General features: G+C 43.2%; 2 protein-coding genes and 1 pseudogene across 2 annotated transcripts; 1 reads left to right on the top strand and 2 right to left on the bottom strand.

The window, feature by feature from the left end:
• Window positions 1-1252: 1252 nt before the first annotated feature.
• Window positions 1253-3177, bottom strand: LOC147332424 (beta-galactoside-binding lectin-like). Its single transcript, XM_086290596.1, has 4 exons — window positions 3114-3177; window positions 2473-2552; window positions 1884-2055; window positions 1253-1674 (listed from the first exon to the last, which is right to left on the bottom strand). The coding sequence occupies exons 1-4, from the start codon at window positions 3120-3122 to the stop codon at window positions 1528-1530; spliced, it is 408 nt and encodes a 135-aa protein (XP_086146722.1). The 5' UTR covers window positions 3123-3177; the 3' UTR covers window positions 1253-1527.
• Window positions 3178-5324: 2147 nt separating this feature from the next.
• Window positions 5325-9348, top strand: LOC147332423 (uncharacterized; annotated as a pseudogene).
• Window positions 9349-13750: 4402 nt separating this feature from the next.
• Window positions 13751-15472, bottom strand: LOC147332422 (galectin-1-like). Its single transcript, XM_086290801.1, has 3 exons — window positions 15468-15472; window positions 15139-15310; window positions 13751-13897 (listed from the first exon to the last, which is right to left on the bottom strand). The coding sequence occupies exons 1-3, from the start codon at window positions 15470-15472 to the stop codon at window positions 13751-13753; spliced, it is 324 nt and encodes a 107-aa protein (XP_086146927.1).
• Window positions 15473-15709: the final 237 nt, after the last annotated feature.

The raw sequence follows: 15709 nt of genomic DNA, 5'->3' as shown, positions 1-15709 counted from the left end.
ATTATGAGTCTATTGATAAAAATAAAATTGTTTCTTCAATTCGAGAGTGTTAACTTTTATTAAGTAGGATTATATGAATATGGAGTAATTCTACCCTCTCCAAAACAATCAGTTATTCTTATTGTTGTCAGGGGATGAGGTGAAGGAAGGTCAGACATTAGAGCAGAACCAGAAAGGTGAAAGCTCAGGGTGAAGAAATATAAGCTTTTGGGGAGCATGAGCATGGACCGTGTGATGTACCCACTGTCCATAATATCTGTAGTATTATTTTTTGTCTTAGGTTTTTAGGCATTACGACATTTAAGTAGAAATATAACTGAATTTACAAACACTGACACACACACAGACACAAACACACATCTGCTAAGAGTGTGATTTCTTCTTTTGCTGTGTTGATTTATATAATTAATAATGGATATGCAAAAGTGCATTAAAATGCACATCTCATCTTTATAATTCAGTTCTGACCATACTGAAACTGGGTTGAAATCATTTTTACCGGGGAAAAACGAAAAACGTTGCCCACGATCTCCAAACTGATGGTCGTCTGGTTACATCCAAAAGAAAGTTTTCAGAAACTAGAGCGAGGTGCTCATCTCTGAAGGTAGCATCAGAACCGAAGACAACTGAAAAACACTCCTCAGCATATCTGTGGCTAGAGCATGGTTTACTGGCTGCTAGTTATAGCCAAGATTAGGAAGTCCGTCAAAATAAAAAATGATCTTGATGTCTCTGATAATGGGAAAACAATAAACCCTTCTGGAAGTTAAAAACTCTCTTAACAAGAATGTCAAAAGGTTACCTCATTGTGCTGCAGCTGAGTAACCAAATCATTCAACTTCAGAGCTCCAGCTTAAGCACTACTTCTTATCCATAATGGACTTTGTCATCATTTTCATCATCTTCTGAGGCTCCTCAAAAACTGGTATTTCCTCCTCTGACCTTTTTTTTTAAAGTTTATATTTTAATTAACAACAATACTTAAATTATCTTTAAAAAAAGATAAAGAGTTTTTGATGTTGTGTTGATGTTTTTCATCAGTTTATTAATGTGAGACTATACATTCTGAACTGATCTGTAGTTCATACTTTGGTACAGACGCTAAATACAGCCCATATGTGAAGGTTAAATTACAGACCCCAGCAGTGACGGTTTCACCTATGAAGTAATTTCACTGTGTAAGTGTTACAAGGATAAAAAGTCAACAGAGTCGTGTTTCTTTCATCACAGAAAACGCTTTAATTGATGCTGTTACAGGTAAGAATCAAAATATAGCAAATAACTAACAAAGAAGCATTTAAAGGCACATTAAAGAAAACCTGATCACACTGTACTGTATGTGGTTCTTGCTAGCAAAACATTACAAAAAGGTTATGATTCTTTAGGAGTCCATCTGTTTGGATTTGCTCTCAACAAACTCAATTTCTGAAGAAGCTGAAGACCTAGAGCAACATTATCACCTGCTGCTAGACAAAGTGAAAAAGAAAACAAAAATTTCAATCCAGCAATTCAAGAGAGGAAAGAGATTTACTTGATCTCAATGCTTTGAATGCGAGCACCCTCATGAAAGCTCATGAACGAGTATTCCTGTGCACCGAGGCGGTTGGGGAAACTAAATGTTGAGCCACCTGGTAAAGTCACCTCAAACTCTGAAGGAGTGAATCTGATGACAATCTAAAAGGCATGAGAGACAGAGGACTTATATTATAGCTTGTATAGATAGATAGATAGATAGATAGATAGATAGATAGATAGATAGATAGATAGATAGATAGATAGATAGATAGATAGATAGATAGATAGATAGATAGATAGATAGATAGATAGATAGATAGATAGATAGATAGATAGATAGATAGATAGATAGATAGATAGATAGATACCTTGAAGTCCTTTCCCAGGCTGAAAGGGAAGCGTTTCTCCCGTTGCTCCTGACACCACTTGTCTGCCTCGAAAGTGTTGCAAACAATGATGTTTGTCTCTCCATTGGCGTTAAAACGAGGGTTGAGATGAAGTGCAATTCTGTCGTCACTGGGGCCAATATTCACTGCAAACCTGCAACGAACAGACACACAAAGCTACATGCTTAAAACACTTATTAATTATTACTATACTAGGTAAACTATAATGAGAAGAACAACAAGAATTAAACACAAAAACATGTTTCATAGCTGTACTTTTAAGGTTTCAGCTTCCTTAAAGAGACAAAGACAGTTCACAACAATTCAAATTTAGACATTTTTCACCTGGTTAGCATTTTTGTGTGAAATCTGACATTTGGGAGATGACAGCTGCATCTCCCAAATGTATAACAAGAATCGATTTTGTTACATTTTGGTTGAAACTACAATTACTGAAAACCAAAAAGTTCCAATAAGAGTTTTTAGTTTATCCTTTTTATTATTTTCAATTTTACTATGATTCACTAATTTACAAAATCATGATAGAGTTTGGTCTTACTCAAGTACTTACTCTTTGGAATCAGGTTTAACAACTCCAACAACAGTCAGGGTTTGTCCAACCTTGAAGGTCATGTTCTTTATTGTCATAACCTGTGAAGAAAAATTATTAGTTTACATTAGATTAGCCTGTAGTGTTTCCCTTGGGATAAATATATCGTGGACAAACGAGAGAAACATGTTCTGTAAGATAACGCACACATACAGACACAAAAGTTGGGCAGGTTGATGATATGGTGATGTTTTCTGTCTGAGGCTACAATAATATTTGCATCTAATAAAAAAATCTAGAAAGTAGTATTACTAGACAATAATGCACTGCATTAAGTAACTTACCCGTTACTGTTGATGATAATACAAAGCAACAGTTAAGAAGTGATTAATGCACACTTACACTATGTGGTAAATAGCAAAGGTCATCAAATAAATCCAAAAGGGCAGGACTCCCAAATTTTCAATCAAAAGTCAATTTAAAACAAAAACAAAACAAAAAAAAAAAAAAAACAGAGTTACATCAGCCTGGTATAGATTAAGTTTGCACCAGCTGTCAGTTCCATGTTTAAACTATGGTTTAAGACTCTCCATATCAGTTATAGGACTCGGAGAGAAGCAAAAGTAATGTAAGTTAAATATTGCTGCCAAAATTATACTTACAGTCTCCATCCTGACAGATGTAATAGGTCAAGTCGTAAAGCTGAGAAGAAATGAGAGTGCTGTGTGGTCTTGTCTCTTTGCACTCCAGCAGAAGGCCACAGTATATAGAAGGTAGGCGGTGCCTTCAACCTGAATGACATTTCAAACGGCCAGTATAACTGTGCTACTGCACAGTAAAATTTGCAGTGTTAAAATAACACTTAAAGAGTTGAATTTAACACTGGTCCCGAGTCTATTTGGTCCCATTTGGAATTGGTGTTAAATCAACTCTTTCTATAGTGTTAAAATTTTAGAGTAAAATTAACTCTAAATAGAGTGAAAATTTAGCACTGAGTAACAACGCATAGTGTTAAAACAACTTAACACTACTAGTAGTGTCGTATTATTTACTCTATCACAGTGATAAATGAACTCTATTTGAGGAAAATCCCACTGATTTTTAACACTGAACTGACTTATTTGAAATGAACACTGGGGGTTCAAATAACTGATGAGAGTTGATGTTACTCCATACTGTGTTATTCATACACTGATCTCTAGTGAAAAATTAGCTCTCATAGAGTAAAATTTTTAATTAATTTTACACCAAGTAGTGTTACTAAAACTCTTCCTGTAGTGTTACCTTTACACTCAATTTACCATTTTGCAGCATGAAAACTTGGTTTTTAATCATTCTTTTACATATAAAACAAGAAAGCAAAAACCACAACTAGATCATACATTTAACAGCTTTATTTTCATGTCAGGCTCAAAATATTATATTATATTTAGCATGCTAAACTCCTACCAGCTGACTTGTATATGGAATATAGACCATAAAAATGTTAGTAGTTAACAAATACTGCCCCTGTTGGTGAAGACTGGCTGAATGCTAAGAAAAAATATTGTGAGAAAAATAAAAGAGCTAAATATGCTTTTTATTAATCCTAAATGACATGTCACAACCATATTCACTTCATGACACTCCAGCAAATCTGTCACTGGCAAGTTTATGAATTCTGGATGTAATGTAAAGTCAGACATTTAATTAATAATCGTGAATTCACTATTTTAATGAATCACAAAATAACTGTAATTTGTGCATGAAATCAACACAAAGTGGACTGTAACAGTGAGGTGCTTTGAGGAATACTACACTACTACTAAACGTTTACACTGCAGCTTACCCCTGTTTCACATAGAATTGGAGTTCTGGCTTCTACATTATTACTTAATTTAATTTCAACCTTTAATGTGATTTAAATAATTGTAACCCTTTCCAAAAATGGTTACAATTATTTGGGGTTCGGGGAAAAAAGCCCAGTTAATACAAAGTATTTGCTGTGTTCTGTTTAGTTTTAATCCAAAGAGGAAGATTGCAATGCAGCCTTTGTTCAGCTATTATACCGGGAAAGCGAGAACTCATAACAGAAATGAAACAGGGAAAATGTTAGCATGTTTATCTTGCTGTCTAACAGATAATGTTTGTGCATATGTCTTCTCATCTACCATACCTTTCCAAGCAAATTCTCCCCGTATCCAAAAAAGTGATGCAAGGTGCTTATTATAGCCTGCCTAATTTATCAATCTAAAGAGGAAAGAATTCAATGCAGCCTTTGCTCAGCTCTGATACAGGGAAAGTGTCATGGTCCTGGGTCATTTTGACCCAGTGTTCTTAGTTTTTCTGTAGTTTTGTATTTTGTTTCTTATGTCCATTGGATTGTTTGGTTTGGTATTTGGATTCCCCCTGTGTCCATGTTTTTATTGTGGTGTTTGCTCTGGTACCGTGTTCCCATCCTATGTGTTCTGTGTTCTCCTCATCCCCTCGTATTCATCCTTCTTCTCTGCCTCTCTCTCTGCCTCTCTCTCTCCGTGCTCATCTCTGTGTACTGTGTTGTGTTTAAGGTCCACATCTTGGTGTCAGTATCGTCAGTTTCGTGTCCTCCCTGCTCGGCCATGAGTAATTGTCTTCAGCTGTGTTCCCCGTGTGTTCCCACTTCCCTCGTTACCTTCTGTGTATTTATGTCAGAGTGTCCCTTTGTTCTGTGTTGCGTCGTCCCTCTAGGTTGTGTGCAATTTCCGTGTCTTCCCAGCGCCTCAGCTTTTAGTTGCTCCCAGTATAGTTTTGTATGACTTCTTATGTTCCTGTTAATAAAGACCGGCCTTTGAGTTCATCCCCGTGTGTCTAGAGCCGTGCATTTGGGTCCTCTCTTGCCTTCACACAGCCGCCGCATGACAGAACGACGCAACCACGAAACGGACCCAGCAGGCTCCGCCCGTGAGGGAGATATTCTCCGTGTACAGAGTCTGGTGCAACGAATAACCCACGCCTCGGACTCACGGACAATTTCCGTCGGACTTAAAGGCAATAATCGAGGGAAACCCTTTCCTTCAGCAGCTCACCTGCTATGAAGGCTTTATCGACGAATTGAGCCGAGCTAAGGAGGCATTACAAGCCCGTGAGCTGGCAGACAATGTCCATTCCCGGGATTCCACGCCACAGCGACTGCAGACGGAGATCTCCGCCCATCAGCCGCCGCAGCAGCAGCAAACTAAGCTCGCCGCGACAGTACCGCAGCAGCAGACGGGGCTCTCGGTGTCGCAACAGCAGCTGCTAAAACGAGAGGGTTTTTTGGCGCCGCTGCCGCAGAGCCCTTCTCCATCCCCTCTCAGCTCTGACCGTCGCTCTCCCGCTGCTCTCCTAGCAGCGATGTGGTCGGATGATGAAGAGGAGACCGTCACCCCCGCATCATCACCGGTTTCCCCCGTCACCTCCGTTCCCTCATTAAGGAGGAGACGCCGTCGCCGGTCCTCTCCTCAGTCGGATTCCGGGACTACTGGGCAGCCGGCTGGGGTGAGTGACAAAGACACTTTCTCTGTTCACTCTGAGGCTGGTTCTCACTACTCTGAATGCAGGAATGCAAACTCTGTGACTCTTGCCGTAGACGCTAAAGGCTCACGGTCTGTAAACGTTGAATCTGAACCCGAACTTCTTATGAACCATTGTACTGCCCGGAGGGTCAACTCAGAGACAGTTTCTCCTACGTTTGGACTCATATTCGAGAAAGATCATCCTTCGCTAGTGTTTCCTAGGTCTAAAAACTCGAAGTCAGCATTTCCTGAGTTAGAGACACCTGTTTCTGTGCCCTTTACCTGTGTGTCTGCTGAGGATGATTGTTTTGCAGTTAAGCTCACCCCTGGGGCTTTACTACCTGCCCCCTTAGATGGTAAAACAGTAAAATCCAAGACTGTAAATGTTCCTGTGATAGCTCGACCCCAGCTCGTTGCTTCTGAGCCATCACCCCCGGGGATTGTCCATTCTGACGTATGTACTGATTCAAATGTTCTTGAGTCAGGGGGCTCTACACCCACCACTGTTTACCCTAGGTTTACTGCTTCCGGCGATCCGGTGGTAAAAGACTTTGTTTCATCTGCCTCTCCGGTGCACAGACCTATGTTTACATCGGCTATTAACCCCTCCTCTGTCAGTATAAGTACGGTTAGCTCCGAAGAAAGAAGCTCTAAGACTGTTGGTGCATCAGCTGATCACATTTCTCTAGAGTCTGTACACACTGAAGGTGATGCATTAGTGCCTGTAAGCTACAGCTTTAGTACACTTAACGCTACGAATTCAGAGCGCTGTTCCTCATCCGCTCACTCAGGGCAGGGAATCGATCTCTTGCAGACTGTTCTTTCTAGGCCCGCCTCCCAGGCCCTTTGTGTTCTAGGGATAGCTGCGGCCCAGCACTCACCTGCACCTGTCTCAATTCCCCAGGTGAGGGGGGCTGGCGCCCAGCTGGTCCCTGTTCCGGTTTCCGGGTCAACTGAGGCTCTGCTGGTCCCTGCACCCATATCGGCTCCTCGGGTGGGGACAGCAGCCGCCCAGTCCCTGCCGAAATCTGTGCCAACCGCTGAGGTGGGGCCCGCCAGGACCCAGCCAGTCTCTGCACCTGTACCTACTCCTCAGGTGGGAGCGACTGGTGTCCAGCAGGTGCCTGCACCTTTCAACTGCGTTGTAGGCCCAGGGGAACTGACACTGCCACCTGTCCTACATCCGCTCCCACACCCATCATTGCACTCAGCTGCACAGGATGCCCCTCAGTCAGTCATTCAACCCATAACCCTGCCATTAATACACTCTGTAGCTGAGCCACTAGCCGCCCGACCTGCAGCCACTTCAGCCACTCCTCCACCCGTCACACCTCCACTACAACCATCACTGCAGTCTCTAGCGCAGTCTCCTGCAGCTCTGCTTTCCCCAGTGCAGTCTCCAGTGTCCCCAGTGCAGCCTCCTTTAGCACAGTCACCCACTCAACCACCAGCACCACAACCGTCACTACCTCTAGTTCATTCCCCTGTGAAGTCATTAACTCCACCACCTACTCCACTCTCACCACCACCGTTACTACAGACATCAGTTCAGTCCCCTGTGCAGTCATTTACTTCTCCACCGTTAGCAGCTCAGGTCCCCGTGTGTCCAGCAGCTCAGGTCCCCATGTGTCCAGCAGCTCAGGTCCCCGTGTGTCCAGCAGCTCAGGTCCCCGTGTGTCCAGCAGCTCAGGTCCCCGTGTGTCCAGCAGCTCAGCTCGCACCTGAACCTTTGGCCCAGTTCCCCGTAGCAGTGCAGTTTTCTAGCCAGCTTAACGTTAAGCCCGGGGTCCCAATTCTCTCTGGCTCTACATCGGCTCCTGCTGGAAGCTCGGATGAGCTCATCCAGCACTCCGCGGCTCCCGTGCCACCATCTACCTCGTCCGCTGGGGGTTCCAGTGAGCCCAGCCAGCACCTCCTCGTCTCCGCTGGAGGGTCCGAGGGGCCCGTTCAGCCACCTGTCTCCGCTGGAGGGCCCGAGGAGCCCGTTCAGCCACCTGTCTCCGCTGGAGGGCCCGAGGAGCCCGTTCAGCCACCTGTCTCCGCTTGAGGGCCCGAGGAGCCCGTTCAGCCACCTGTCTCCGCTGGAGGGCCCGAGGAGCCCGTTCAGCCACCTGTCTCCGCTGGAGGGCCCGAGGAGCCCGTTCAGCCACCTGTCTCCGCTGGAGGGCCCGAGGAGCCCGTTCAGCCACCTGTCTCCGCTGGAAGGCCCGAGGAGCCCGTTCAGCCACCTGTCTCCGCTGGAGGGCCCGAGGAGCCCGTTCAGCCACCTGTCTCCGCTGGAGGGCCCGAGGAGCCCGTTCAGCCACCTGTCTCCGCTGGAGGGCCCGAGGAGCCCGTTCAGCCTTCTGCCTCTGCTACGCCTGGTCCAGCCTCAGCCTCTGCAGCTCCGCCTGGTCCAGCCTCAGCCTCTGCAGCTCCGCCTGGTCCAGCCTCAGCCTCTGCAACCTCGTCTGGTCCGGCCTCCGAGTCTTCGTCCTCGTCTGGTCCAGCCTCCGAGTCTTCGTCCTCGTCTGGTCCAGCCTCAGCCTGTGCTTCGCCTGGTCCGGCCCCCGCATCGCCACCGTCTGGTCCTGCCTTGTCTGGTCCTGCCTCGTCTGGTCCTGTGCCCACCAGGCCATGGCCAGCACGCCTGAGACTGGAGGGCCGCCGCTGCCTTCCGCGCGGTCGGCCCCCTGAACTGCTCCGTCGTCTCCTTCGCCGCCGCCGCTGCCTTCCACGCGGTCGGCCCCCTGAACTGCTCCGTCGTCGTCCCCCCCTTCGCCATCGCCACTGCCTTCCGCACGGCCGGCCTCCGGACCGGCTCTGTCACCTGTGCCACCCGCCCGGTCGGCCCCCCGACCGTGTGACCCGTGAACTCTTGTGCCTGTGGTCTCTGGGTAGGCCCCCTGAACTTTGTTTGACCTTTGGTCTTGTGCTCCTGTGTTTTCTGTTTTTTGTTTTTTGTTCCGAGCCCTCCGTCCTGGGCCCCCGCCGCCCGCCCTGGGTCGTTTTCTGTTTGGTTTTTGTTTTCCTGTGTTTGGGCTGTCTGGAGCCAGCCCTTGAGGGGGGGGGGGGGGGGGGGGGGGGTACTGTCATGGTCCTGGGTCATTTTGACCCAGTGTTCTTAGTTTTTCTGTAGTTTTGTATTTTGTTTCTTATGTCCATTGGATTGTTTGGTTTGGTATTTGGATTCCCCCTGTGTCCATGTTTTTATTGTGGTGTTTGCTCTGGTACCGTGTTCCCATCCTATGTGTTCTGTGTTCTCCTCATCCCCTCGTATTCATCCTTCTCCTCTGCCTCTCTCTCTGCCTCTCTCTCTCCGTGCTCATCTCTGTGTTGTGTTTAAGGTCCACATCTTGGTGTCAGTATCGTCAGTTTCGTGTCCTCCCTGCTCGGCCATGAGTAATTGTCTTCAGCTGTGTTCCCCGTGTGTTCCCACTTCCCTCGTTACCTTCTGTGTATTTATGTCAGAGTGTCCCTTTGTTCTGTGTTGCGTCGTCCCTCTAGGTTGTGTGCAATTTCCGTGTCTTCCCAGCGCCTCAGCTTTTAGTTGCTCCCAGTATAGTTTTGTATGACTTCTTATGTTCCTGTTAATAAAGACCGGCCTTTGAGTTCATCCCCGTGTGTCTAGAGCCGTGCATTTGGGTCCTCTCTTGCCTTCACACAGCCGCCGCATGACAGAAAGAGAGAAGGTGTGACAGAAATGACACAAGGAAATGTTAACATGTGTTTATCTTAATGTCTAACAGATAATGTTTGTGCATATGTCATCTCATTTACCATATCTGCACTGCTTCCCCAATTACATTTTCCCCATATCCAAAATAGTCCAAATGATACAAGCTCCTTATTATATCCTGCCTATAGTATCAAACTAAAGGGGAAAAAATCCAACACAGCATTTGTTTCTATCTAGCAGATAACTGACATGCCTATGTATGTCCATGCAGACAGGAAGATCTTTAGAGCTGATTTAAAATTGTCATTTGATGGCTTAGACCAGAGGTGTCGAACTCCAGGCCTCGAGAGCCGGTGTCCTGCAGGTTTTAGATATCACCCTGGGTCAACACACCTGAATCAAATGATTAGTTCATTACCAGGCTTCTGGAGAACTTTGAGACATGCTGAGGAGGTATTTTAGCCATTTAAATCAGCTGTGTTGGTCAAGGACACATCCAAAACCTGCAGGACACCGGCCCTCGAGGCCTGGAGTTCGACACCTGTGGCTTAGACCATCAAATGTCAAACTCCATCCCTCGAGGGCCCGTGCCCTGAAACTTTTGAATGTGTCGCTAATGCAACACACATGAATAAAATTATTAGGTTATTAACAAGACTCTATTGAACTTGACTGCATGCTGAGGTGGCAACTCCTTACCCTACTCAAGTAAATGTAAATAAATGTAAGTACATGTGCGTTTTTGAAAAAGAAATTACTGAAAATGTACTGAATGGCTGAATGAATGGTTGAATCGGCACCTCAGGATTCTGTGCTTCGAGGATTCTGGTACTTAGAATGACTCGGGGGTGTTGATTCATTTAAACTAACATAATCTTCCTGCTGCAACCAGGTTTCTGTAAGGCAGAGTAAATCAATTTGTTGATTAATTATTAATTTGTGCACTAACAAGGACTTGGAAGAGATAGACCTAATGTTTTCTAAAATCAAATTTGACTCTTTTACTCTTCGGTGCAGATGTGGATACAGTATTCTTTTTTCTTTGTGATTGTATGTTTTTTACGTCATTTTTTGCAGATTTTTAGATTATTTTTGTTTGTTTGTGACCAGACACAGACTCTAAGGAGATGGGGTTTTGGGGGGTAGCAGAAGGAGAGAAGCTATAGAGAGGTGTTTTAAGACTGCAACTCTGCTTCCTGGTCCCAAATCTGGACAGTTATGTAGTTATGTTTGGATGGGTTTAATAAATTTGGCCAGATTTTTGGAAATGAGAGCTGCTCCCTTCAAAGTGAAATGGATGCTGTCTCTCCTAACAAGACTAGGTTTCCCCCAGAAAGTTTTCCAATAATCTATAAAGCCCACATCGTTTTTTGGACACCACTCAGACAGACAGCAAATTCAAAAGAACGTGCAGCTAAGGATGTCACTCCTGGTCCAACTGGGGAGTGGACAAGAGAAAACTACAGATTCTAGCATTTTTTGGCAAAGTTGCACACCATCCATCCATCCATCCATTCGCTTCCGCTTATCCTTTTCAGGGTCGCGGGGGGCGCTGGAGCCTATCCCAGCTGTCATAGGGCGAGAGGCGGGGTACACCCTGGACAGGTCGCCAGTCTGTCGCAGGGCCAACACACAGGGACAGACAACCATTCGCACTCACATTCACTCGCACATTCACACAATGGCAATTTGGATTTTCCAATTAACCTATCCCCTCAAGCTGCATGTCTTTGGACGGTGGGAGGAAGCCGGAGTACCCGGAGGGAACCCACGCAAACACGGGGAGAACATGCAAACTCCACACAGAAAGACCCCAGCCTGATGTTGGAATTGAACTCAGGACCTTCTTGCTGTGTGGCAACAGTGCTAACCACCGTGCCACCGTGCTGCAGTTGCACACCAATTCAATATTAATTTTAGATTTATGTTACTGGTTGTCCTTACTGCCAATGTGAATTATAATTTTATTCAATTTTGCATTTACCGTTAGCCGGTGGGGAAAAATGGTCAGTCACATGAACAGTTTGGTAGTGTACTGGGGCTTCTGTTTAAGTATATTTCCTCCTCCTCATCATCCAGCCACCCTGTGTTCCCCGCTGCTTGGGACAATCTGCCGGGGGAGAGCTAATGGGCCCTACACTACCTTTAGCTGCACCAGCTACAGGGGCCTAGCTAGCTACGAGGTTTTTAAGGGTGCGAAGCCAAGTCTCCAGTTCAGTAATCCTGGCATCCAGAGCTGCCAATCTCTACATTTATTATAAGTATCAATACTGCTAAAGGAAGTCGAGGAGTAACACACTGAGCAGGAAAGTGCAGGAGGAACAAGTAAAGAGGCCATGCTACTAGTGAGTCAGCTACAAACTAAGCTAACCTAGCAAATCCCCAAAGACACAGTGAGGTGAGGAAATACTGTGAATATAATTAGCGGGAGAATCAACAAAGAATGTGCTTTGGATAAAGTGAAGATGTGAAGATTACACTATGAAATAAGCAGTTATATATAAGTTGTTAATTAAATTGGCTACGTAGATTAATCAATCAATCACTCAGTCAATCATTTCATTTATTTATACACATATTTAAAAACAACACAGGTTGACCAAAGTGTTGTACAAAGTAAAAAGTAAAACAAACACACACAAAGAGAACAAAAAAACTCACCCACACACGGCACAAAAAAAATGTTGATTTATGTACCTGTGCATTTTCAATTTTTGCCGTTCCAGATGTTTTATGTTTGTTTTTCCTACAGGTGCAGCAGTTGGCGATACATTGTGCATTTCTATTTGTATTATATCCTTTTACTATGTCTGAACCTGAATCCTCCCTTAATTATGCTGCAAAAGACCAATGCTGCTGGGGGCTTCCCTGAGTGTTTCTTTTTTTACTCACCTTTTTCACTCATTTATCTGCTTACATATGCATTTAATTAGTAGTTATTATTACAACTTCCTATTTGAACTGTGAAGTTTCTATCTTTCATGCCGAGGAAAACCCAGTGTTTGCAGAGAATGCTACTTGTCTGACTGCATCGTGCCAGGAAGGATTATGGTGTGGGGTTACTTTTCATGAGTTGAGCTCAGCCCCTTACTCTCAGTGAAAATAACTCTGGCATTTCCAGATCAGTTTATCTCTAGAAGGGATTTAAATGGTCTTCATATAAGAATACACAGAACATAAAACATTGCAATGCCAAAATATGGTCACACAGTTTCCAGTTTTGGAGCCTGTCAATTACTGAAGGCTGTTTATATTGTGATGACTCTGTCTGCCTGACTATCTGTGTTTGAAAATATAGTGCAACTTTTGCTATTAATCTACATAACTGACCATAGATACCAGCAAAATTTGGGGATTGCACTCTCACACTATTTTGCTCCATTTTTTGAGATTTTTAGTTGAACTTGGAGCTACCTACAGAGTTTTGCTCTCGTTAGACATACATACAATTTAGGATTAATTATTCATTTAATAATATCAAGTAGAATAGATATATATTGTAATTTGATCTGTAGTACAAACCTTGGTACATACAGTTACTGTGAGTCAAAGCGGACCCTCATGTTATGAAATATGACCCATAATAAGAATTAAATTACAGACCACAGCAGTGACAGTTTCACCTATGAAGTAATTTCACAGGGGACGCCCAAAGGCATCATAAAACATTCCATGTTAGTGTAACAAGAATAAGGAGTCACCAGAGTCATGTTTTTTCATAAAAGAATGTGTTTTAAATAATGTCGCTGCAATAAAGAAAGAACAAATGGAATGTCTTGGGAATTCAAACAAATGCTTTAGTACTTTCAGACACCTTACAGAAAAACTTGATCACACTTTATTTGATTTTTGCAAGCAAACTGCTAATTCCAAACAGAAAAATCACTTTGGCTACTTTAAAACTTCAGTTATCTGTGTCAAGGACCAAAGAAAATATTTATCTTACATCCCATCTTCACACCCAAAGCTGTTTGGATCAGGCTCTCAACAAACTAAATTCCTTTAAGATAAAAAATGAAATTAGTGATGAAATTCAAGGTTGGCACGGTCACCATCCACCTTTGGGGAGATTACCTACTGATAGACAAGCAGAAAAATAAAACAAGCAATGTGAATTGATGATGTAGATTTACTTGATCTCAATGCTTCTAATTTCAGCATCTTGACCAAATCCAATGACAGAGTACTTCCTTGCACCCATGCGGCTGGGAAAACAGAATGTTGAGCCATTTGGTAAAGTCACCACAAACTCTGAAGGTGTGAATTTAATGGCGATCTAAAAAAGACATTTTGAGTGAAAAGAAACAGAGAGACAAATTATAGATTGATTGTAATACACACACACACACACACACACACACACACACACACACACACACATATATATATATATATATATATATATATATATATATATATATATATATATATATATATTAGGGGTGCAACGATATTCGTATCGATATTGAACCGTTCGATACAGTGCTTTCGGTTCGGTACGCATATGTATCGAACAATACAAAATTTGTAATTTATTTTATCAACTTTCCTTCCCCGACGTCCCGGGGCTAGCGATTTTTCCAGTCGGGCTACCAAAATCTATCTCTGCCCTGCCCGTCGGGCTATTGTAGGAAAAATATATGTCAATGCTTTTGCATTCTTTCGGAAATGTAGCTGGGTAATTATGTCATTGGCATCGGTGAGCCACTGTCAATATGTGACATATTGAAATCGCGTTTGAATTTGCGCTTGTTTTTTTGCTTTCACTTTGCAATCATGCGAACTGTGTATAGAGAGCGACAGCACTGATCTGTGAGTGATGATAATTTGCACACCAATTCCTCTGACATCGTCTTATCAATCGTTAGCTTACTATGCAAACATGACAAGTGAAATCTCCCGCAGCAAGCTTAAACATGTGAGAGGTTGATCGCGCAGAGAATCGCTGAGCTTATGTGAGTGCGTGTGTAAAAGCAGCAGGATTTATATTTCAGTTCTGCTGAGCCAAATAAGACAGGTCAGGGTGAAGAAGTGACAGCCAAAGAAAAGCTTACCACAAAACGGAAAAGTTATGACAAATCAGACTATAAGGCAAAAAGAAAGTGCAGCTTTATGGTTTCATGGACAAAAGAATTTCTGTGGCTGCAATATGACGAGCTAAATAACCAGGGCTGCACATAAGTGGTCCGCAGGTGCGCATTCGCTGTCAAAATAAAAAACACGCACAAGGGTTAGGGTTAAATTTAAAAACTGTACTTTTGAGTTAAAATATATATTTATAATTTTAATAAATGACAAATTAAAAAGGCATGAACAATTTTTTTTTGTATCGAAAAAATATCGAACCGTGACACCAAAGTAATCGAACCGAACCGTGAATTTTGTGTATCGCTGCACCCCTAATATATATATATATATATATATATATATATATATATATATATATATATATATATATATATATATATATATATATATATATATATAAGGTGAAAATACAGGCACACACTCTCATACCTGAAACTCCTTTCCCTCACAGAAAGGAAAGCAATCCTCATGTTGCTCCTTACACCAATTGCCTGCCTCCAAAGAATTGCAGACAAATTTATTTATCTGTCCCTTTGCATTAAAGCGAGCGTTGAAATGAAATGCAATTCTGTCCACGCTGGGGCCAATATCCAGCGTGAATCTGCAATGTACAGACACACAAATATTTATTACATCTTATATTCCTTTTAGCATGCGTAGGAAGGACATAGGGCTGAAATAAACTGAAATACAGATATAGCATTTTTGACACACATTTGCAAATAATTTTGCTACAATAAATTTAAAGGACCATTCACCCCATAATCAAATTCTAATGACATGGCCTCCTTGTTCACCTGATCTGAACCCCATTGAGAACCTGTGGTCCATCATCAAATGTGAGATTTACAAGGAGGGAAAACAGTACACCTCTCTGAACAGTGTCTGGGAGGCTGTGGTTGCTGCTGCACGCAATGTTGATGGTGAACAGATCAAAACACTGACAGAATCCATGGATGGCAGGCTTTTGAGTGTCCTTGCAAAGACAGGTGGCTATATT

This window comes from Aulonocara sp. 'chitande type north' Nkhata Bay, linkage group LG4 (genome assembly GCF_057382095.1).
Source record: "Aulonocara sp. 'chitande type north' Nkhata Bay isolate Kocher_YH1m ecotype deep benthic linkage group LG4, A_spYH_male_GT1.1, whole genome shotgun sequence".
In the NCBI taxonomy this organism is placed as follows: domain Eukaryota; kingdom Metazoa; phylum Chordata; class Actinopteri; order Cichliformes; family Cichlidae; genus Aulonocara; species Aulonocara sp. 'chitande type north' Nkhata Bay.
This window is presented reverse-complemented; position numbering and strand designations above follow the sequence as displayed.